The sequence below is a fragment of the Pollicipes pollicipes genome, unplaced genomic scaffold, assembly GCF_011947565.3.
Source record: "Pollicipes pollicipes isolate AB1234 unplaced genomic scaffold, Ppol_2.1 Scaffold_7261;HRSCAF=8764_pilon_pilon_pilon, whole genome shotgun sequence".
Classification (NCBI taxonomy): Eukaryota; Metazoa; Arthropoda; class Thecostraca; order Pollicipedomorpha; family Pollicipedidae; genus Pollicipes; species Pollicipes pollicipes.
The window spans coordinates 48164941-48190167 of record NW_023597054.1 but is presented as its reverse complement, the minus strand read 5'-3'; the positions used below and the strand labels follow the sequence as shown (position 1 = coordinate 48190167).

Genomic DNA, 25227 nt, shown 5'->3' with positions numbered 1-25227 from the left:
GCATCTACATCGTAGTGTGGACTAGTGCTGCTATTGTAAAATGCGATCTAGTGCGATCAGTGTTAGAGGCCCCAAAATGTCCAGCAGGAAATGGAATCTACCATGCATGTGTAATGGACTGCAGACAAATGCATCGGGAAAAACGTAAAATACAAGATATCCTGTAACCTTTGGTCAGGGATATTTAATGTTGGAAAGAGAAAAGTAGCATTCGTGACCGGTTTAATGAACACTTTAGAGATGCAGGTTTGCGTACAGCGCGGACACCCCTCTAAAACACATGGAAGATCGACAGGCAGCGGTAGAGCACAGCACAACAAACACCAGCTTTAGAATATAAATTTTAGCAACCGCTAAGGTCATTGCGAACCGCAAGATCTCAGTCACCGTACATTCGGAATCTTCGCCTCAGGCTGAACCATCAATTTCACCATGACACGTGGTCTAAATAGCATTTTTAGGCCATGCGCGTTCCTGAGCACAATGTTTGCGGTGGCTGATACGCGTTAACACGCGCCCGGGCGGCCGGATGGATACCCTTTGCCCGGGTGATGGTCAGTTTGACCCCCCTGAGAGCTTAGCAACTAAGAGAGCTAGAAAGACCAAATTTACAAGGTGTGTTGGCCCGTTTGTGAAATATCTAAGGTCAACGTGAAATGTTTCTAGGTCATGACCTTCGGGTCAAATGGGGCAAAAATTTGAATTCCAGGTTAGTCTCCAGAGTGCCGCCAGAACCTAGATAACTATTCTTGGCAAAAGGTCTCATGTTTATTTAAGGTCAGTGACCTTGTTTGACATTTTGAATGTCATGGTGACCAAAATTATACGAGATTGCTTTGAGTTTTGCCTTTGAATAAACGAGAAAGATTACGCTCGGCAGTGTGTTCCCAAAAACAAAACGTCGACCTGGGTCGTCGTAGGTCAGTGACCTATTCTGACTTCTGGGACGTCCATGAAAGATGCACAATGCGGCTCTTGTAATCAATATATACAAAATGAGCGCCAGAAACTACCCCATACGGCAGGCTCTAAAATAGCAAAACAGGTAGGTTTTGACCATGGTCTCACCTCCGTACCTGAACCTAGGTCAATGGATTTTGTTCATTCTATTGTTGTGTTGCCTAAGAAGATATGTCAGAGATGTATGGCTTCGTCTAACACTCCGTTATTGCATCAGATTGAATGATTCCTTAGAAGTTGATTTTGCTTAATCCAGGGCCTGAATTTGACCCGCCGTAGGTTAGTGACCTTATACGGTACATCTCAATTGCTGATATCAAACGATCCACCACTCAATTGTCCACAGCTATGGAAAATTTGGCGCGGTTACGCTGCGCCGTTCGGAAACCATTCCGGAAAAAACCTTCGGGTGGGAGGTAAATTTGACCCCCGCCCCAGCGCATGTTAAGTAATGTTCTTACCCAATTTTCTGTGTCGGGCCTTCGCTCCTTCCAGCTCAGTTCTTGTGTTATTATTTGTTTCATTTTTGCAGCCTTTAACGCCGAGCTGTATGTGGACTATGAGGGGCTTGGATGATTTACCATTTTGATCTGCTTTAGTGGCAGTGTCTGCCCAGATTGAGGAAAAAGTTCCTGAATTTTCAAGTGTAATATTTTGTTGAGCCTTTCTGAATCCTGGCCAATCTTGAGTTTAGTTGCTCCGCCATTGAAAATGAGCACAACTCGAAATATTGAGTACGGTCAATGTTATCCTTATTCTGCATTATAACGTCGTCCAACCCGCACCTCCTAATATATTTAAGGTTGTTAACCCGGCACGAGGACTTTAAGCTCATGATAGTAAACAATTCAGTAGGTGTGAACCATTAAGGGCGCAGCAGCCGTTACAGCCGTTATTCATTGCTGCCATCGGCACAAGTACCTGCGCCCGATGTCGATGCGGGCGGGAGCATCCGAGGGGAAATAGGTCACCAAGCGGCGTCGTGTCCGCACCGTGTCCGGCCGTATCGACCCCCACCCCCGTGACCCCTCCCCAATCGTGGCACAGCGGTGGGTCTCCAGGTGAATCGATGGTCAACACGGCCGACCGCTGGCCGCCCCGCATGTCGTGTGTGTGGACCGGCGCAAGCGGGCGCCGCTCCGCTGCCGGCACAGGCGGGCGGCATGTTCCCGTCGCCGCTGCTGCTGGCGCTGGTGCTGGCGCTGGCGCTGCACGCGGCGCGGACTCAGTTCGAGCCGGAGCACTCGTTCTTCGAGGCGGGCTCGTTGCTGCGCCGCTCGTACGTGTTGATGGAACATCGGCCGCATGTGATGCTCACCTGCACCGAGCGGACTGTCATCGTGGAGGTGAGCAGTCACACTCGGCCCCTGATTATTGTGTCGCGTGTCCGTCTCGTCGCTTTCGTAACCGTCGCTATGTACGTCGTATTTGCTGCCATCTTTGATCATTAGCTTGTATGTCAGCAGTCAGGAAGCGTCAATTTGCAGCTGAGGGCTCACCCGCCGTCGGCTGCTTGCACTGTCGCCAGAGCAGCGCCATGACCGTTAACCGCCCGCTCGGCACGTGTCACCGTAACACGTGCGGCCTCGTGACCATGCGCTGTCCTTCCAGGTGGAATATCGGCTGCTGAGGGCGTCGCAGACCAGCGGCGCCACACCGCCTCCCATCGTTTACCGCCTGGCCGACGGCGTCGGCGTCGGCGTCGGTGTCGGAAGCGAAGACGGAGGGGGCCAGCCTGAGGGTCACTGTACGCCGCTTCGGCGCTGCCTCGGCCGACGAGCCTGCACCTTTCTCTTCAGCAACGAGTTCTGCGGCTCGGACCCGCTCCCCGGTCTGCGGAAGGTGGGTGATGGTGGGGGTTGGGGAGGGGAGGGAGCGCCGCCCGTGATGGGCTGGCGGGCGCCGCGGGCTGGACGCTCGGGGTCGGCCCCCGGGCTGGTGAGGTGATGGTGGGGGTTGGGGAGGGGAGGGAGCGCCGTCCGTGATGGGCTGGCGGGCGCCGCGGGCTGGACGCTCGGGGTCGGCCCCCGGGCTGGTGAGGTGATGGTGGGGGTTGGGGAGGGGAGGGAGCGCCGTCCGTGATGGGCTGGCGGGCGCCGCGGGCTGGACGCTCGGGGTCGGCCCCCGGGCTGGTGAGGTGATAGTGGGGGATGGGGAGGGGAGGGAGCGCCGCCCGTGATGGGCTGGCGGGCGCCGCGGGCTGGACGCTCGGGGTCGGGCCCCGGGCTGGTGAGGTGATGGTGGGGGTTGGGGAGGGGAGGGAGCGCCGCCCGTGTGGGCTGGCGGGCGCCGCGGGCTGGACGCTCGGGGTCTGGCCCCCGCGCTGGTGAGGTGAGGCCGTCAGGCGCGGATCGTGACCGCTGCGGAGCGACTGCGGGAAGGGGGTGACATCAGCGACCATGCCCGAAGTCGTCGGACTCTGACAGGAGACGAAGAAGCGTTGACTCGTTAGACATAAGTCGAAGGAAGGCGTTACCTACCAGTGATATTAGGCTATACTCGCATTCCCAGGCCTGAAATGCGTCATTTTGTTCTCAGAAAATGGCGGTGACGACGACCTGCTATGATGACACAAAGTACCACAACGCAAAGGTAAGTTCGGCCCTTCCAGGCAGTGCAACGCATGCATTTTTTAGTTTGCAAGTAGAACCACGTCAATAACAACACTTGCGTTACAAATGCTGTCGCAAAAAAACTCATGAAAAGATCTTTCATCTTGACGGGGATGCTGACAGAGTTGCTGGCCTTTCTTTTCAAATTATTTGTCGTTTACAATGGGCTGCTATCGCCATAATGAGACGATTAGCAGGCCTCTTCGTGCCAATGAAAAGGAAACATCGTTAAGTCATAATGAAACTTTGTGCTTAACAAACGTTTTTCTTGTGAGACGGTTTATGCATATTCAATGTTCAAATGACACCAAATCTCATCAGTAGATCCTTGAATCCTCCTGAAAAGCAGGTGGTACTCTCCCAAAGCTAGGTCTCCAACCTAGATCCCTTAGACTCCGAGGACTGGACGACTAAATCCAGACGCTTCGAGGTAAAGAACATCAGTAAATGGTACCTGTCTTTCGACTTGCTTGCCAGTCATCCGCTAGATGGCATGTCGAGCGGAAAGACGACGTAGCGATATATCTCGCCTGCTCGTCCGGCAGGTGGTGCACCTGAAATACCGCTCACTGCTGGAGTCGGGCGTGCGGAACTACTCCCGGGTGCAGCTGATGGAGCGTGAGGTGCTCAGCAAGCACGTGTTTGGCCTGACCTGCCCGCAGCATGAGGCCGTCAGAGCAGCGGGGTACCGTGGCCGCTGCGAGCCCGGTCTGTCCGACCCGCGCACGCTCAGGGATCGGGCCGCATTCGTCATGTCAAAGTGAGCTCAACTCCGGTTCGTGGTCTGCTATGTGGTAGTGAGTGTAGGGATAGAAAGTACCTACAAAAATATGCATCTCACAGAAAATCTGGCGGATTTGAATTTCCTTACGGTCAAGTTTTTGTGTGAAAAATACTGCCGCGTGTTCTCGTTGGTAAGCGATGCTGGTGCGTTGTGTTTCGCACAGCCCGTGCTCTAGCGCATCATCGAGGCCACGAAGTCGCCTCACTCAATATTCCCTCACACTGGAATCAATGTAAATTAACTGCAAGAGAATCGGGTCATGTATTTCAGGCCACCCAATGAGTCACGGAGTGCCGGGTTTGAGCGGGCTCGAATGCGTTCCATCGACAGGGTGCACTCCGAGGAGTGCCGTCAGCGGATGAGCCAGGTGCTTTGCGCGCTGGAATACAGTCGAAGTGCGGAGTGCCTGCCGCCGTTCATGTGGAACGGTGATGCCGGCGACGGCGGCCTCAGCTTCCTCATAACGCCGACCGTCGGCAGCCGGCCAGTATGGCAGCCTCCAGCCGCATGTGAGCACACGAGGGGTAGCCTGAGCACGAGCACGACGCCACTGCGGCACGGGACATCATTGGAGCATGCGGCATGGCCTGGGCATGTGGCATGATCTAAGCACGGAGAGCCGGCTGCAGCGGGGAAGGATGGCTTGAGCTGGAACTAAAGGTCTGGACACGGAGGCGATGGCTTCATGCAGGTTTGGAAGGTCCCAGCAGGGAAAAACAAGTCGAATAGCTTGGGCTTAAAAAAGCTTTGGACACAACTTGATGGCTCAGGACCACCGACTGCGTGAGCACAGAGGAACGGCTTGAGGACAATATATGGTGCGAAAACTGCTGGTTGCTATGTAGCAGCCAGCTGTTTTTGCGCGGTTATGTAGAGCACATTGAATCTAGAGTTGTTGTGAACATTAGAGGCTGTCATTCTAAGAGATGCACAGCAGCATTGTCGAAATGGGCACTGGAACAAATCGCTAAACAACGTCTCAATCTGTCTGATATCCTCAGCAACGCAGCTGAGTAGTCCACGGGTGACGCAGGCGCAGGAGGGGACATCTTCAATTCCAGCTTAAAACGAAGGTTTTAGACAGGCAGCTCCAAAGCCAAAGGCAGGAACCAAATAAAGCCCCAGGAGACGGCAGCAGTCGGGGAGTGGCCGCGGGAGTGGACACCTTAACGGCAGCAGTCGGGGAGTGGCCGCGGGAGTGGACACCTTAACGGCAGCAGTCGGGGAGTGGCCGCGGGAGTGGACACCTTAACGGCAGCAGTCGGGGAGTGACCGCGGGAGTGGACACCTTAACGGCAACAGTCGGGGAGTGGCCGCGGGAGTGGACACCTTAACGGCAGCAGTCGGGGAGTGGCCGCGGGAGTGGACACCTTAACGGCAGCAGTCGGGGAGTGGCCGCGGGAGTGGACACCTTAACGGCAGCAGTCGGGGAGTGACCGCGGGAGTGGACACCTTAACGGCAACAGTCGGGGAGTGGCCGCGGGAGTGGACACCTTAACGGCAGCAGTCGGGGAGTGACCGCGGGAGTGGACACCTTAACGGCAGCAGTCGGGGAGTGACCGCGGGAGTGGACACCTTAACGGCAGCAGTCGGGGAGTGGCCGCGGGAGTGGACACCTTAACGGCAGCAGTCGGGGAGTGGCCGCGGGAGTGGACACCTTAACGGCAGCAGTCGGGGAGTGGCCGCGGGAGTGGACACCTTAACGGCAGCAGTCGGGGAGTGGCCGCGGGAGTGGACACCTTAACGGCAGCAGTCGGGGAGTGGCCGCAGGAGTAGACACTTTAACGGCAGCAGTCGGGGAGTGGCCGCAGGAGTGGACACCTTAACGGCAGCAGTCGGGGAGTGGCCGCGGGAGTAAACACTTTAACGGCAGCAGTCGGGGAGTGGCCGCGGGAGTGGACACCTTGACGGCAGCAGTCGGGGAGTGGCCGCGGGAGTGGACACCTTAACGGCAGCAGTCGGGGAGTGACCGCAGGAGTGGACACCTTAACGGCAGCAGTCGGGGAGTGGCCGCGGGAGTAAACACTTTAACGGCAGCAGTCGGGGAGTGGCCGCGGGAGTGGACACCTTGACGGCAGCAGTCGGGGAGTGGCCGCGGGAGTGGACACCTTGACGGCAGCAGTCGGGGAGTGGCCGCGGGAGTGGACACCTTGACGGCAGCAGTCGGGGAGTGGCCGCGGGAGTGGACACCTTAACGGCAGCAGTCGGGGAGTGGCCGCGGGAGTGGACACCTTAACGGCAGCAGTCGGGGAGTGGCCGCGGGAGTGGACACCTTGACGGCAGCAGTCGGGGAGTGGCCGCGGGAGTGGACACCTTAACGGCAGCAGTCGGGGAGTGGCCGCGGGAGTGGACACCTTGACGGCAGCAGTCGGGGAGTGGCCGCGGGAGTGGACACCTTGGCGGCAGCAGTTGGGGAGTGGCCGCGTGAGTGGACACTTCAACGGCAACAGTCGGGGAGTGGCCGCGGGAGTAGACACCTTAACGGCAGCAGTCGGGGAGTGACCGCGGGAGTGGACACCTTAACGGCAGCAGTCGGGGAGTGGCCGCGGGAGTGGACACCTTGACGGCAGCAGTCGGGGAGTGACCGCGGGAGTGGACACCTTGACGGCAGCAGTCGGGGAGTGACCGCGGGAGTGGACACGAAAGTGGCGCGGAGGCCACTCTATACTCGCCAGCGCCCGCAGCCGTGGGGCTGCGAGCCAGCATGGGCCTGCCTTCACATAGATGCCACTGTCCGGTGATCGGGAGCCTCGGCTTCCTTTGGGCACCGGAGGGGCCCTGCTTTCATCGAGCTGGGACATCCCTCTGGGTACCGGAGGAGCCCTGCCTTCATCGAGTTGGGACATTCCTCTGGACACCGGAGGAGCCTGCCTTCATCGAGCTGGGACATCCCTCCGGACACCAGAGGAGCCTGCCTTCATCGAGCTGGGACATCCCTCTGGGTACCGGAGGAGCCTGCCTTCATCGAGCTGGGACATCCCTCTGGGTACCGGAGGAGCCTGCCTTCATCGAGCTGGGACATCCCTCTGGGCAGAGGAGGAGCCTGCCTTCATCGAGCTGGGACATCCCTCTGGGCACCGGAGGAGCCTGCCTTCATCGAGCTGGGACATCCCTCTGGATACCGGAGCAGCGTTCCCTTCGTTGAGTTCGGGCCTCCCATTGGGCACCGGAGCAGCATTCCCTCACTAAGCTGGCAAAACACCAAAAAATCCTCTTGCGATGGGGCACGAAAGATGTAGAAAAAGAAGAGAACACCAGGGGTGGAAAAGCCAAACTAAAGCATCGCTTAACATGCATGATGCACACGTGATATCGCTCTTCGCACGTGGGGTGTGTGAGCTGCATTTTCGGCATGATCTCGTTGCATTGTCTACCACTGACCATTCCCCGGGCAATCTAAAGCCTGTTTGTTGGATAATGGGTATTACCCTTCGGTCATGGATAGCTTCTTTTTTTTTTTGCTTTTTCGCTCAGGGAGAGGTTAGACGTTAGAGCACAGCAGCTCGCCGACGAACCGCGAGGCTTTCTTGTCGGGTCGCGGGTCTTTGCGGATGTCCTGAACCTCGGACCGTGTGACCGAGGCGTGTGTACTGATAATGCCACCTCTGCTTTCCAAGTATCCCGGCAATGTAAAAGGTGATGCAGATTGTACTTAATACATGCCTTTTATTTACCTTGATATTATCAGTTACACCCTGAACCATATTAATAAGAACATTCTTATTTTATGACATGATTTTAATATTGCTATTTTGTCATTAGCACAAGACAATACCATTTTTTTCAGAATATCCTGGCAATGCCATCGATCTGTTTCAGGCAGCATGCATTGGGATGGCCGATGGGACATAATACGCGTTTAATCTTCGCAAACGAGTTTGGTTTTGTTTTTAATCCGGCAACCCGATGCGAAAACCGTAAGCGGGAATTATATAAAACGGCTGCGCAAAAGTCCTTCTGGTCATAGTGATCAGATCTCGAAACTGCTTTGATGTATGACCACCTTAGTCCCTGCTCAGTCACAGAACCTCAAGTTAGAACTCTCATTAGAGAACTGGCTGTCGACCGTGAAAAAGGCTGTCGTCACCGGGCACACGTCTTCTATTCGGGCTGTAAATGCTATCAGATGATAAAGGCGCTACTATTGTAGGCCCATTTGGCCTATTTCTCTTTGTATCACAAACCCTTCGCCGTTCTCATCGAAAAAACTAGCCCGTGAACAGCTGGGGTGATGGGCATATCTAATTTCTTCGCTTTAACAGCCTTTTTCATTAAGTTTAGGAGTGATCGGTCCGAACGCGTCTCCTCTAGGCTGGAGCCGGCTCGAGCCGCTCACAAGAGGGAGATACGTCTCAACATAACCGTGCCTTAATGCGCGCCCCGGTGGCCGGTTGGCCGCTGAGATCTCAGGAACTAAGAAAGCTAGAAATACAAAATTCACAGAGTGCATTAGCCTGTACTTGAAATCACTCAGGTCACAGTTTGAGGTCCCTGGGTCATGACCTTCGGCTCAAATAAGGTCAAAGGAGGTCAAGCTCAAGGTTGGTCTCCACCGTGCCCCAGAACCTAGATACCTGTTCTAAGCAAAACTTCACGCGCTCGTTTAAGGTCAGTGACCTTGTTTGATCTTTCAAAGGTCATGGTGACCAAAATCATACAAGACTGTCGTGAGTTTTGCATTTGAAAAAGCGACAAAGATGACACTAGGCAGAATGTTCCGAAAAACAAAACGTTGAACTGGGTCATTTTAGGCCAGTAACCTATTATGACCTTTAAGAAGTCTGTGGAAGATGTATATGGCGGTTCTCCTGATCAATAAATTCGAAATAAGCACCAAACACTACCTTCTACAGCAAGCCCTAGAGTAATAAAACAGGAGGATTTAACATTGGTCTGACCTTCATACCTGCGGATGTCCTGAACCTCGGACCGTGTGACCGAGGCGTGTGCACTGATAATCCCACCTCTGCTTTCCAAGCATCCCGGCAATGTAAAAGGTGATGCAGATGGTACTTAATACATGCCTTTTATTTACCTTGATATTATCTACCTTGATTGATTATCTACCTGATATTATTTACCTTGATATTATTTGTTGTGTTGCCTTAGAAAGTACCTCAAAGATGTACGGCCTCGTCTAATACTCCGTTGCCGCATCAGATTGAACGATTCCCCTAGAAATGGGCTTCGCTGAATTTATGATCTGACTTGGACCCTAGATTCAAACTGTGCATAATGCACATGCGTATGCATATGCATTCAACGCACTATGCATAGATAATTCAAACATAGATTCGAACTATATGGTCAGTAAACTTACATGGTACATGCAAAGTTTTGATACTAAACGATCCACTATTCAATTGTCTACAGCCATTATACATGTGGCGCGATTATGCCGCGTCGTTCGGAAACAATTTTGGGAAAACCTTTGGGGTTCAAATTGATCCCTACCCGAGCGCATGTTAATGTAACTTTGCTCCTTAATAAAACCCCACGGCGCTCCACTCCCAACTCGGCCCGCCATCGATATTCCGCACGTTCGTTCATCAGTTCGCAATACACCGCCGAGCCGTCGGCTCCTCCGAGGCCGGAGCGCTGGAGCTGCCCGCGGTGCAGCCGCCCGAGCAGGCGCAGGGGACTCCGGTACCGGGCTACTGCGGCAAGGTGCCGGCTAACCCCTGCCGTCGCCGCGTGTCAACACTCCCCAAGTTTCAGACGCCGCCGAGGGTGATGAAGACTGAGAGACACATGCGGCTGTTTCGTCTCTCTTGCATGTCCATACGTTCAGGGAAAACTTTGACATGCACCTTTTTAATTTCACTGTTGACAATTGATGGTGTTCTATAGCTCTGACTGCAGCATCTGACATTGATCCTAAAAATCATGTTGCATGAATAGATGTTGGACGACGTCATGGGCACATTACCCTAGGCATGATTTCCATACCGCGTCCAGTCCGCGCTGTGTACAGAGACCACTCCGGAACTCCAGTGACCGATGCGGCGGATCAAATTACGCGTAGTTTTCTCCTCTTGTGAATGACTTGTTTAACAATGCTGTTAAATGACGCACTGCTTTTCTCTGTACAATAACGTTGAGCCCACTGATCGTCTTCCAGCGCGGCATCCTTCTCTGGAGCCAGTCACAATAGGTTTCTACCTGCTGGTGCACAGTGGATTTGACGCCGTGGTAAGTCATGGTGCACAGTGGATTTGGCGCCGTGGTAAGTCATGGCTCAGTGGTGTCGAGCGGTCCTGTCGCATTCCAGCAGCCTTAACAGGGATGCTACCAAAGCCTATCCGTCTGCCAATGCGTAATAAGAGAAGCCATGCTGCCCTTTATCTCCGTATAAAGGGCAGCATGCCCAGCCGGCATCACCGGCTAATTGGATGTTCACGTGTCAATGCACGACCCCAACATAAGTCCGGAGGTGTCAGATTACTGAAGCGCGCCGCAACATTTGTGGATGAAATCCGTGCCGCACGGTCGCGGCCTGAGATTAGGCGCAGGTCGTCCGCCCGCAGCAGCACGCTCGCCGATGACTCAGCGGGGGATGTCCGGCGTCGACTGACGATGATACCAGCCGCTGATACCATCGGGGGGCGCTGACCGCCGCCACTGTCCGGTGACGGCTGACGATGATACCAGCCGCTGATACCATCGGGGGCGCTGACCGCCGCCACTGTCCGGTGACGGCTGACGATACTGACACTAGCCGCTGATACCATCGGGGGGCGCTGACCGCCGCCACTGTCCGGTGACGGCTGACGATACTGACACTAGCCGCTGATACCATCGGGGGGCGCTGACCGCCGCCACTGTCCGGTGGCGACTGACGATACTGACACTAGCCGCTGATACCATCGGGGGCGCTGACCGCCGCCACTGTCCGGTGACGGCTGACGATACTGACACTAGCCGCTGATACCATCGGGGGCGCTGACCGCCGCCACTGTCCGGTGACGGCTGACGATACTGACACTAGCCGCTGATACCATCGGGGGGCGCTGACCGCCGCCACTGTCCGGTGACGACTGACGATGATACCAGCCGCTGATACCATCGGGGGCGCTGACCGCCGCCACTGTCCGGTGACGGCTGACGATACTGACACTAGCCGGTGATACCATCGGGGGCGCTGACCGCCGTCACTGTCCGGTGACGGCTGACGATACTGACACTAGCCGGTGATACCATCGGGGGCGCTGACCGCCGCCACTGTCCGGTGACGGCTGACGATACTGACACTAGCCGCTGATACCATCGGGGGCGCTGACCGCCGTCACTGTCCGGTGACGGCTGACGATACTGACACTAGCCGGTGATACCATCGGGGGCGCTGACCGCCGCCACTGTCCGGTGACGGCTGACGATACTGACACTAGCCGCTGATACCATCGGGGGCGCTGACCGCCGTCACTGTCCGGTGACGACCTCGGCTCCCGCCGCCGGCCCCTGGCTTCCCGCCATCCGCCCTGCCGACCCCAGCGCCCCTCCGTCGGCAGATGGAGCTGCTCGAACGCGTGTATGACCCGGCCCACCTGTATGTGATCCACGTGGATCTGCGGAGCACAGCACTGCGGCGTGAGCTTGAGGCAGCGCTGGCAGAGCGGTACCCGGACCGGCAGCGGCTGCGCCTACTCGAGAAGCACCGCTCCTTCGCTGCCAGCTGGGGCTCCGAACGCATCTTGCGCGCCGAATTAGAGGTGGGCATGGCAAGGATAGTTCGCCAACGCTGCTCCATGAGAAGTGAGAGAGGACCCAGCCGTGAGCCTGATATTCTATGACCGCCTGTAGGGTTTAAAGTACCTCCTGCGGGTTTTATTCGTACCTTCAGGTAATTAATTTCACGCATTTTGGGGAGCCGTTTCGATGATTTCGTTGCGAAGAGCGTTTCGGTGACGGCGTTATAACGTCAGCAGTGTAAGCTTGCTTTGCCTTTTGTGCTGCCATGGTGAGCTGTTCGAAGTTTCCTTTCTTATTCTAAAGTTTACCAGCGCAGCTATTCGACTGGTTTAACCACGCTTCTGTCAATGTGCATCGTTCGCCACGTAGTTGTTTCAGATCACCAACGAAAGTCCATCGGGTTAACTTTAGGGGTGCTGAACGCCATTGATACCTGCTACCCATTTGTGCATTTCAGCAATATTACACCACGTGATCTACAACGTGATTTATTGGTAGCGTAACCCACAACATAACATTTCATGCATGCGAATGACCACGGCTATCGATTACAGTTTAAATTTATCTGGCCAAACGACTAGATCCTGAGATAGCGTAGGTACTTTTAACTCGCGAAGTAATCGCGGCCGGCGAAATACCTCAAGCGCTGTCGGGATATAGGTCAGAGGCTGAGCTGGAGTTGGAGGCGAGGCTATGTTAAGTCGGGGTTTCTGCAGGCTGAGCATGACATGATCACATGAGAGCAGCCAGCGGGGGCAGCCGATTGAGACTGAGCTCGCCGGCCTGGTGTGGGGAGGAGCAACCCTCGGTGGGCTCCGACCGTCGGCCACTGGGCCGCGACGCTCTCACGTGCAGGAGATTGAGCTGAACACGACAGGAAACTTCGCCTTTATCCAGGCTTTTTGCGGTTTAGTGCCTGATACCCTTAGCCGGTTCTAAGGTCTTACGGCGGCCCCAACAGGTATCGGACGCTTTGTTGCCTCGCAGCTGAGTGCCTGACACCCCGCAGCTGAGTGCCTGACACCGCGCGGCTGAGTGGCGGACACTCCGCGTGTGAGGACCTGATACTCCGCAGTTAGCCGCTGACAGGTGCTGGCCGCCGTCGGCAGTGTCTGGAAGAGCTGCTCAGGATGGCTCCGTGGGACTTCGCCGTGCCCCTCAGTGGCCTTGACCTGCCGCTGCGGCCGGCGGCCGAGCTGGCTGCGACACTAGCGCCGTACCGCGGCCGAAACCTGCTCCATCATGCCGAGCACAAGTTCGTGCGGACGCACGAAGAGAACAACGTGTTTGCCATGTGAGAAGCCGGGTTTTGTTTGGGCTGGTCGATTTAGAACCAAACGCATAGGAACTACAGCGTGGCTGATGACGTGCTGTCTAAATTTGGTTTGTCGTGATGCCTGGGAGAAGACTGGGACACTAGACATTTCATGGGAGGTGCTCAAAAGGGAAATATCCATACATTTGCACATTTGTTATCTATTTAGCTGGCAAACTGTCCCGCGTTACCATCAGACATGCTGGAAATTTGCCTTTCTTAGCTATTCACTGATCGTAATAATGGAATGATGATATGTTTCATATTATTGCCGCTCTCAGGTTTGGCTGTGGCGACTTCGTATTCAACGTCTCACGACCCGGCAACCGTCCACTCCGGTTGAAGATACCTGTTTATGGACAGTAAGTAGTCTGACGCCCGGTGCTGACACATCAGATTTTAGCAACATTAAGAGCCGTCTTTCTGCAGAGCGTCTTAATGTCAGACTTATATAGTTGGGTCGAACAAGAAGCAAACCCAAAGGAGGACTGAAGATAGAGCCAGGACTACTGGCTCTCATAATTGACGGGAGATTGAAATCGTGCATGGTATAGCGAGTCAGCCCGACAGCGAACTAGCAGTCACATCTGCCACGACATGAGCCCTGACAGCACGCCCTCGCCTCCATCAGTGCCACCTGGAAGGCACTGGACCGGCAGTTCGTCGAGTTCGTTATATCTGAGCTACCGTCGTCCCCGCTTGCTCGCTGGAGCCTCCTGCTACGGGTCATCATCATACCGGACGAGCACTTCTTCGCCACGGTGCTTATGAACTCCCGGTACAGGTGAGTAACATTCCGGCCCTGCCAAACGCTGCCAGGTGCGCCGCTCAGTCGGAGAGCGCCGCTTGCGACGCTCTCACAAGTCGAGGGCTTCTGTCAGCTCAGAGTCCGGAGTCCCCCTCCACCTGGGCGACTCCGGACTCACTCGACCGGTCGTTGAGGACAACGCAGCAGCCAAGCACGTGCTTGGTGCACATCATACACCCCTGAAATGCGGGGAAAACGTGATGATTGCATATTTTGCATTAGTGCTAAGCGATATCACTCCGAAGTTATAATTATATCTATAAGTTAACGATAAGTGTTGTTTGGATGTGTTAGCATCATATGCCTGCCTCTTACGTGTGCCTGTCGACCGGATTCGCCGTGTTTTTTGACGATCATTTGCATATCGCTGACGATCACCTCTGCTCATTAAATTGAGCCAATCGGAATGAAATTCAACAGATTGATCACGAGCACGGCAAGCGCCTGTGGTGATGCCCGTGCCCTAATCTTCAGCGAGTTCTCACATATTCAGTGGAGTGAGTAGTCCTACGACTGCGTTGAGTTGTTGCTTGATCAGTGCGTTCCCATAATTGAGAGATGTTCACGAATGCCATGCAAACAAGCAAACAAATAAACCAGGTGGACTCAAATGTGGTCAAGCCTTTATGACTGCAACCGGGCGCCGCTTCGCGTGCTCGCTCACGTCCTCACTGCGTGATCACTGTCTTCACGTGTTCACTCATGTACTCACTGCATGCTCACTCTCTTCACGTGCTCACTCACATTCTCTGCGTGCTCACCTTTCACGTGCTCGCTCAGGTACCCACTGCGTGCTCACTCTCTTCATGTCCTCACTCATGTACTCACTGCGTGCTCACTCTCTTCTCCTGCTCACTTACGTACTCACGGCGTGCTCACTCTCTTCACCCGCTCACGTACTAGGTCTGAACTACAGTTACATAAAAACGCACCAGACATGCCTCACAGTGTATGACTACAGGAGTGCATTGGCTGGATGTTTAGCGCCTTCGGCCCCCACGTGGGCGCCCGTGATCGGATCCCGGTTGCACCATAGCCCCTGAACGCCAATATGGCCGCTGTTGTCGCTGGTGCTCTGTAAAACGGCGCGTGACTACGTGTGTCATGTTCCCTCCAAACACCTGTGTGACGCATGTGTTAATAAATGACGTTCGATAAACGAACGACGAACGGTGCTGTGTGCCCGGCGCATTACCAGTAAAAACGCACCAGATATTTGTTCAGCAATGAATGGCGCAGGCAGTGACAAATGAGCCCCCATAAACGGCTTCGCAGCGGTGGCGGCCGTGCTGTTGAACCCGTGTGCGTGGCACGGCCGCCCCACTCGCTCGCGAGGGGCTCGGGCGACCATCCAATAACACGCGCCCATGCCCCCGTTCGGCAAAGTTGGCTACTCTCGTGATGATATGGTCTCCCCGGGTGCGTGTGCATGCTTTGGCCCGACTAGGCCGGCTCGAAAAGCGCGGGCCCAGCGAAGTCACAAGATGGCGCTATAGGCTCCGGCACTGTTTGCAGTGCACCTTAGCTGGATCGCTGAGAATCATCTCTTGCGCTGCTTCAAAAGGTTTTGTCCGAACGCTTTGATTGGGTGGATTTCTGGGATCGGCACCCACGTTAAGCGGTGCTTGTTGCGTTAGCCCTAACCGCACTATCCGATCTGGAAATTTCGAGTCAGCGGAAAAATTTCACGACGAAAGGTTGACGTGTCGCAATGCTCAACGCTGTCCCGCCCTTTGACCTCCTGCCCTAACTTTTAACGCAGCCATTGCCACCGGCCGCAGGCCATCCCAGTCAGAACAAAATAGCGAACGCCTCAAATGCCTGGAACCCACCTCGCCATGGATGAGTGAATCACAAGACAGGCTCTCAAGCCAAATGAGCTAACGTGACGAACAGCTACCAGGCCATAGACGGGGGCAGTGGAAGGACAATCGAAAGCAATGGAATTGGCCATCTTTTCTCAGTCAAAGCCTATAGTACCAGTATTCAGTTTGCATATAATTGGGAACGGGGTATCTGGCCCCGTTCTGGCTCCCTTGGTTTCCACTCCTGCGGCGCACGCACGCACGCACGCACGCGCACACGCACGCACGCACGCACAAAGCCCGGCAAGCTCACAGCTCATGTTCACTGCTGACTGACCATGCCAACAAATTATCCTGTCAGTTGACTCTCATTCCTTGAAAGGTTGTTGCCACAGCATTTTTCGCTTGCATGCACCGGTGTGAGCTCCTCATATATCATGCACCGGTGTGAGCTCCTCATATAACTATCATGCACCGGTGTGAGCTCCTCATATAACTATCGTCACGCATGATTGGTTTACCGCTGGCAGCCTTGCGAAATCGGACGGCTTGTGTGAAGTCCAGAGGCCCAACTGGTGCCGCAGGATATCGAAAGTAAGACGGATCGTCGCTTTACCAAATGCCAGACTATCCCTTATGCATTATGTCGTACGTGTGACCATGGGTGGTAAAAGTGCACTTTTTGTTGCCGAACAAATTTTTGAAGGAAAAATTGTCGCCAGTAGCGTAATGTGATACCGTATGACAAAACGGTCATTACGTCCATGCCCAGTAGCGTCATCAGCAATTAGCCATCACCAAGTGTCTTCCATCGCTGCAATTTTCAATATCATGCACATAACCAAAATGTTCAGTCATCCACTGCCCTTAACAAATGTTAGGATAAGTGCTGCTGCTAGGAAAGCAGGCGCACTTGCGCTAGACTAATGCGGTAGCCCAATCACAACAGGAATTTTCTTCCACCCTCGTGACTTGCCGGGGTCTCACGTTTAAACTCGATCTACGGTTGGATATGCTTTCCTCTGCCGCAAAAAGCAGCGAAGGGCTTCGATAGCCAGGGCAGCAGAATACGTGGCAGATTTCGAACCGGTGACAAGCAGCACTGGGAATGACGTCAAATATGGGGGCCTTCACGAGGTCATGCCCCCTTATGGAAATCACGTTTGCGCTTCGAGCCCCATCTCAACCGTCACCAAACTATCCGCCATACTCCAAGCATGCTCCAAGCCTGGCGCGACATGTTTTGACTGGTGATAGCCTTTCGCCGTGCCCCAACAAGTAACTTGTATCGAAATTTTTCAATAACCTCAAATCAGGCTACTAGCTCTTTCTGAACAAGTTACTCGCCCTGACAGGAGGGTGGGGGTGGGGGGTGGGGGGAGGACCATGCAACACCCCCTCCCCTACGGTTTTCTGAGGATACCAATGCGGCATATTGCGCATTCTTGCTCAAATCTTTGGTACCCTCTGGGGCATCCATTGTACGCGTGCTGACATAAAAAGTGACCCTAGCAATTTTGGTTTCAGAGTAGTGATATTTTTACGGCCATCGCAAGAACAAGGCCGGCGGGTGCGGCGGGGGGCAAGCGACGATCCTGCGGACCGCGCGCGGAGGGTTGACAGCTACATGAACGAAATCATACATTATAAATATAAGCTCCAAACAGATAAAACTGCACGTCATTGCACTCCTGATTAAACAAGGGGCATGCCTCTTCATGTTTCATACCACTTCATTGCATAGTTTCGTGTATACAACTTGCATGCAAAGCTGATGTTTCGTTTTCAGGAGAATTTGCCCTTCGACTTGGTCTAGTGAAGTCAGTTAACAACAGTGGACTTCTTGCCAATCACGAGATCTCGCCAAAGGCAGCCCAGTGTTTGTTTTGTTGCGAGGCTTTACCTTTCTTAGTTGGCAAGCGTCAGATAATCCCCCCCCCCCCCCCTCTCTCCACCAGTCCGCGTTACAAAAACCGGAGAATCAGGGCAGGGGTTAGAATTATTGGCTGCCATCCTTTTTTATTTATTTTATATACACCAGCATAAAAATCTGCATTTCAGACAACGAAAACATCAGCTGCTACAGCAGAATGACACATTTCCTTACCAGCATCCAAACATTGGTGGAAATTCAACCAGCAAGCCAAAGTTCCCCTTTGCATGCAGGTAAAATGCAGATCTAAGGTTATCTGTGATGTCTACCATGTATAATGCAGGAGTGTCCATTCAAATTAATTTCTGGGGCACTTCCCAATATCTCTGTTGGGTTGGGCCACTTAATGCTGATTCCTCCCCCCTGCCAACATTTCTAGCTGGAAAATTACAAAAGATTTAAGAAAAAACTAACCATAACATAAAAACATCCTTGTTACTTAATTCATTGACCGCGATCCACGGCTTGCTATCTCCCCCTAAACAGGCATAACAAATTTCCTGTCATAACGCCGCCACCACATATTGCGTAGGGCCCCCTCAACGCTCATTCTTCCTTCCCCACAGCCAGCATTCCTAGTTGGAAGATCACAAAAAGATATGAAAAAATGAGCTATGACACAAAACCAACGTAATGTATGCAATGTATGCGATGCCATGTATCCCTAAAATATGTATGTCTCCCAGATTAGCACACTTCTTTACAAACTTGGGGGGAGGGATGGAGCCCTGAACTGAATAAGAAGTATGAACACCCCTTGATTTGAAGATCTATGTGACTGGTAAACATTCTCAATCAGAAGCTAAATGTGTTCGTTTTCAGACATGCCTGTTTGATGATTTTGCCGTTTTCTTTACCCTCAGACTTCGCCACTTTTACCGTAACTTTTTTGTATTTATCGCTCCCTGACGATCGCCACCAGTGTCTAGCCTGTTTATTTGATTGTTTTTTTTCCGATTTTGACCAATCAAGGAGAAGAAATTATGCACGGCACGTACTTCTTTTGCAGAGGCCACCGGCGTCTTTTTTCAGCTTGAACCAGAAATGAGCCAATCAAAACTTCTTCTTGACCTTGCGTACGACGAACAACAGACATTTACACACATAGTCTTTCCGTGGCATTCCAACGCAAGAGTCAACCTTGCTTTAGGTTTCCTTGATATATAGATAGACCGAACTGATTATTCATATATTCATGGTCTCATCTGATGTTACAACCCCAAAAATGGAGGGCAATGAATGGATTAGATTTTACGTCTTCTGGAACACAGCAGCATTTGCTCAAAGCGTACCTTTTGAGGTCGAGATTGATTTCCAGGACACTGATGGCTGTTTCATTTTTGTCCCGGCCCGCCGGCCTCAGATAAAAACTTCAATAGTGGCCTCGGACCTGGAAAGTTACTCCACCACCCCGTGTGGGATCGAATCCACCCTCCCCCCCCTCCCCCCCCCCCCCCCGATGGGAGGGTCAGGCGAGAACAAAACGGCCAAAGGAAGGCTGGTATCACTCGGTGGTCTATCGCAGCCACTGGTCTGTGATGTCAGTCGACCTGGCACCGTTCTTTCCCATTTGGTCCTCCAATCCCACGGCGAAACAGAAGCCTGCTTTACGTCCAGTACGTTCAAGCTGCACTTGCACAACTGACCAGCGTCCGTCGCGCAGTCCCAATCCAATGTTGTGTTTGACTGGCGCGGTTTGTTTAAAAACATGTGATGTCATATATGTACGTAACGTACACAAATTCCAGCGAATTAGTCGTTATCTGTATAAGAACCATACAACAAATGGTAACAACTGCTGATATAAGCGCCTGTCAACCACTGCTGGTTACATCACTCTTCTAACTTACGAAGCGTCTTTCTCATAGCTTCCGTTCATTCCATTGCTTCACCGTGCGTGATGTTCAAACTCGTGCAACCAAAAGAGTTGCGGCCGTGACGTGAGGCGCGAGCTGGTCGGCTCGTCCGGCGCCCGGCTGTCACGTTCCCTCCGGTCCTGAGCGAGGCACTGCTCACGCGACGCGCTCCCTCCGGTCCTGAGCGAGGCACTGCTCACGCGGCGCGCTCCCTCCGGTCCTGAGCGAGGCACTGCTCACGCGGCGCGCTCCCTCCGGTCCTGAGCGAGGCACTGCTCACGCGACGCGCTCCCTCCGGCGCGCTCTCTTCTGTCCCCAGCGAGGTACTGTCCACGCGGCGCGCTCCCTCCTATCCCCAGCGAGGCACTGTTCATGCGGCGCGCTCCCTCCTATCCCCAGCGAGGTACTGTTCACGCGGCGCGCTCCCTCCTATCCCCAGCGAGGCACTGTTCACGCCGCGCGCTCCCTCCTATCCCCAGCGAGACACTGCTCACGCGGCGCGCTCCCTCCTGTCCCCAGCGAGGCACTGTTCATGCGGCGCGCTCCCTCCTATCCCCAGCGAGGCACTGTTCATGCGGCGCGCTCCCTCCTATCCCCAGCGAGGCACTGCTCATGCGGCGCGCTCCCTCCTATCCCCAGCGAGGCACTGTTCATGCGGCGCGCTCCCTCGTATCCCCAGCGAGGCACTGTTCACGCGGCGCGCTCCCTCCTATCCCCAGCGAGACACTGCTCACGCGGCGCGCTCCCTCCTGTCCTCAGCGAGGCACTGTTCACGCGGCGCGCTCCCTCCTGTCCCCAGAGAGACACCACTTGCGCTGCGCGCTCCCTCGTATCCCCAGCGAGACACTGTTAACGCTGCGCGTTCCCTGCTGTCCCCAGCGAGATACTGCTCACGCTCTCTCTTGTTCCCAGCGACACACTGTTTACACGGTGCGCTCCATATTGTCCCCAACGACACACTGTTCACGCGGCGCGCTTCCTCTCGTCCCCAGCGACACACTGCTTCGGGCCAAGGTGCACCATCCGAAGCGCTTCCAGGGCGAGAACCCGGATGGTCTGTGCCGACACCGGGACGTGGTGGAGTTCTGTGGCAAGGTCAGTGGAGCCTCGACGCTACCGAGGCCCTCGGGCCAAGGGCAGGCGGAGCACGACGCCCAGGCGGCGGGGTCGCCAGGCACGCACCTGGCCGACTGCACAGTCTCAACAGGCGCGAGCCTCGCGCCGCTAGAAACGTACCCAGAAGCCATCGCCATCGAGCAATCGGAGCCCGGACAACGAAGCCAGCCGTCAGTTAATTGCATTCCGCGCCGGCATTTCTGCTGGCAGCGTCCGTTAATTAGCACAGAATAGGGTGAATCTAATTCATTTTCAAATTGGCCGTCTCAGAGGCGGCGAAACGGCGCGGGACACAAAAGGCTGGGCGTGTGCGTTGCGGTGAGTGTTTGGTCTATTGTGTATGTGTGCCGTGCTGGATGACAGGACACCGCGCATTCAGCAGGTTCAATTGCGTGTCCGCTCCTCCACCAAATTGGTCTCTCCGCCCCGGACTGTCCCTGTAATGGATGCTTGATTCAAGGAATTGGCCAGACTTACATCCATGCAAAACAGTGAAAGAGACAAGCTTTCGGCATCACTGCTTTGTCTTCAACAATTTCGTTTCCATTTTGCACTGGTTTCATAAATTACGCTGGACTGCCGAGGTCCGTCGAGACGACGAATTAGCCTTAACTGGTGAAGGGTGCTCTGGAAGAAGTGGGCCTTCCACACAATGCTATTCGAATGCCTGAGTTGATGGTGGATGTTACGCGGAGACATGCTGATGAGATGATCGGTTTGAGGGACACACACACACACACACACACACACACACACACACACCACACACACACACACACACACACACACACACACACACACACCACACACACACACCACACACACACACACACACACACACACACACACACACACACACACACACACACACACACACACCACACACACACACACACACACACACACACACACACACACGCGCGCGCGCACGCGCACGCACGCACACACACGCGCACGCACGCACGCGCGCGCGCACGCGTACGCACGCACGCACGCACGCACCCACACACGCACACACGCACACACACCTACACACGCGAGGACGCACGTACGTACGCACGCCCACACACGCAGACGAACACGCAAATGGATATGCACGGAAATAACTGGCAAATGTGTCGGCAGTGGCTGAGTCGCGACGTCTAGTTGAGATGGCCCGGTAATGTAATATGAGATCCTGGAGTTGATTGCTTCACTTTGGTGAAGTGTAGTCAGGTGGGCAGTCGGAAATGCGCCGGAGAGGACACCCTCGGCCCAATCACACGGTGCGCGTACATATATACAAGGAATGAAATAGGGGAGCGTGGAGCTGCTACTCCACAGTTATAGCAGACTCAAGATCCTGGGTTACGCAATGGCCTCTTCCTGCCAGGTGGTGCAGGACCTTTGAGTGGTCAGGGAATCTGCAGGTGGTCAACAGTCCACCGATACGACCAAGGAACCTTCAAGGAAGTCAGAAGTTCACAAGACGATAGGAAATGTTCGGGATTCCATGGTATTGAAACTATCAGGAGCCCATGATGGCGGGAGCCACAGGCGTTGCCTCATATACTTTGGGGGGGGGGGGGAGGATGCCCATGCTGACATGAGCCCTCCTTCCTTCACCTCCCCCAATGCGTGTGAACAAAAATGGATTACTTGGCCAAATAAATGCAGAATATTTACCTGAAATGTTGGTACCTAAGTAGATCGATATTAAGGTATGCTCATTTTGTACCACATAGTAACCTGTTGGTACCTAACGTGTTGTCATGCCAGCTCCCTTATTTGTCGGACCAGTTTGTACACGTTGGTAGGTTTTTCACAAGATAACACAGGAGATCACAACAAAAATCAAATGGACTATATCACATGGTAGCTTTTGAAAGTTCAGCGTGGCGTAGGTATAAGTTAACCAAGGTTTACCCAAAAGTGGCAAGTTATTTTGAACAGCCGTTACTCTAGTGACATTCAATGTCCAATGCAGTGGCAAAATACAAACAGCGACAGTGGTAGTTGATTGACAGGTGGATAAGAGATTTCACATCCTTCAAATTGCGACCACAAAATGCAAGAGGTGGGGGCCCGGGTAGTCCAGGATGCGCAGCAGCTGAGTATGATGCCGGTGGTGGATTGCTCTCTCTCTCTCTCCCTCTTCTCTCTCTCTTCTCTCTCTTCTTTCTTCTTTCTTTCCTTTCTTTCTTCTTTCTTTTTTCTTCTTCTCTCTCTTCTCTCTCTCTACTCTCTCTTCTCTCTCTCTCTCTCTCTCTCTTTTCTCTCTCTCCTTCTCTCTCTCTCTCTCTCTATCTCTTCTCTCTCTCTCTCTCTCTCTCTCTCTCTCTCTCTCTCTCCTCGCTCTCTCCCCTCTTCTTCTCTTCGCTCTCTCTCTCTCTCTCTCTCCTCTCTTCTCTCTCTCTCTCGCTCTCTCTCTCTCTCTATCTCTCTCTCTCTCTCTCTCTCTCTCTCTCTCTCTTCTCTCTCTATCTCTCTCTCTCTCTCTCTCCCTCTCTCTCTCCGGGCGATCTTGTCGACGGTGACAAGTTTCACCGCAACTCTGAACGCGCCCTTGAGCTTTTGCAGGCTCCCTGGCTTGCCCACGTGGACGTGGTCCTTGATATTACAGCATAGGGTCCAGGTGAATGAAAGGTTGGGTGTCGTGAGAAGCCATAGCACGACAGCCTTAAGCTGATGTGCATTCCACGAAAATGCTCGACGACAAGTCCAGCGAAGCTCGCGCTGTGTGCGGTGTCACCCCATCCTGCTGAAGTCTCTACCCTCCCGATCGATCCCGTGAGGTCAGCTCAGGGCCGCTAAGAAGGGTACCAGAGCGGTTGTGACGCAGCGCTGTGGAGCGGTGCTGACAGGACCCCCGTTCTCGTCCTCAAATAACCACCTGAAGCCTACCCAGCCCCATCTGTGAAGCCTCTACTCTCCGATCGATCCGTGAGGTCAGCTCAGGGCCGCTCAGAAGGGCATCAGAGCGGTTGTGACGCAGCGCTCTGGAGCGGGGCTGACAGGACCCCGTTCCCGTCCTCAGAGAATCATCTTCTGTGGAGGCACGATGTCACGAGGTGAGATCACTGATGACGGCCATTGTGTTTCATTATTTTTCAGTGAAAGGTCATCAAATGCCGCCGCAGTCTTCACTGTGAGGAAATACACCTGTTGCTGACGAGCAACTTGAATTAACTCTTGCATTGGCCGCCGTATATCACCGTATCTTCACATAGACACAGTCTGTTGTTTCCCTTTCTTCGACTCCCTCGTAAATCTGATTTTGCCGTATTATTAACCGTGTGGCGCAATCAGGACACCTCGCCCAGTGCCCCGGGTATCCGTTCCTCGGAAAAGGAAGGATTTTAGCACGATTGCGCTCACACGGCTGGGGGTCAGACGGTACACACCACTCTCCACATTTGTGATGGAAGGACTGCTTCCTGGAATACCTTGGGGTGTGCTGAATAACGATGTGTTGTGATCGGGTCGACGGTGAGTTTTCTTAAAGATTTAGTTCAGGCATTTCCATCGGATGTGTTTCTTGGATAAGCGCCCACGCTAAGCACTGTCGGTTGCGTCAGTCATGGCCCCACCATCCGATCTTAAGATTCCGGGTGAACGGCAGAGCTTGCGGCGAAAACGTGAAGTGCCGCAATGCTTGGCATGGCCCACCCCACCCTCTGACCTCACCTGAGGGGCACCGCGGCCGCTGCCGACGGCCGCAGACCACCGCAGTCGGGGGTCAATAGCGAGCGCCTAAAGCGACTCGAACCCAACCCACTACGGGTGGATGAATCAGAAGACAGACAATCTAAGCCTCTGACCAACTGAGGCAGCGGGGCGGTAAAGTACGAGTGAGGCTGCGACGGTTTAAAGTATGTTTCCATGGCATACCTTCCACCGTGTTGTATTACAAAAAAGTAGGATGATGTCAAGTAATGGGATCAACACATTCTGTGCAGTTCGCTCTGGGTTGAATGAAATATTCGGCTGCGGTGTTGATCGATTTTTGCGGGGAAAGCTGACCATATCACACTGCTGCCAGCCGTCGAGTTTTTCAACGCATGCAGTGCTGTCTTGATAACGTCGTGTAGCCACTACCTCCAGGTAAACTGAGGGCTGACTATTTCAACATGTGAACCCTCAGCCAATGACGCCGAAACACGAAGGGCTCAAGATCTTCCTCGTTTTTATCAAATTCCAACACATATTAAAGCGTTGATGAAGCTATTTCGTTAACATTGGCCGCTCTGGTGACCGGTCCTATCAGCAACCTTGGCCTGCTCTGTCCTCCCGGCCACCGACATGACTAATGAGAAGGTCGTGCATGTTCAGGCCCACTCTTACGTACAGGTCATCCTGGCAGTGTACAT

The 25227-nt window shown here is 54.0% G+C and overlaps 1 protein-coding gene across 1 annotated transcript in view; it reads left to right on the top strand.

The window, feature by feature from the left end:
- Positions 1–240: 240 nt before the first annotated feature.
- LOC119111561 (uncharacterized) overlaps positions 241–25227 on the top strand; it is a 33769-nt gene continuing 8782 nt past the window's right edge. Inside the window, exons 1-12 of the mRNA XM_037235372.1 lie at positions 241–246; positions 2190–2306; positions 2572–2802; positions 3499–3552; positions 4118–4332; positions 4687–4865; positions 10478–10548; positions 11865–12065; positions 13155–13339; positions 13642–13722; positions 13992–14144; positions 20755–20857. Coding sequence (XP_037091267.1) covers positions 241–246; positions 2190–2306; positions 2572–2802; positions 3499–3552; positions 4118–4332; positions 4687–4865; positions 10478–10548; positions 11865–12065; positions 13155–13339; positions 13642–13722; positions 13992–14144; positions 20755–20857 — 1596 coding nt within the window. The remainder of the gene's footprint in view (positions 247–2189; positions 2307–2571; positions 2803–3498; positions 3553–4117; positions 4333–4686; positions 4866–10477; positions 10549–11864; positions 12066–13154; positions 13340–13641; positions 13723–13991; positions 14145–20754; positions 20858–25227) is intronic.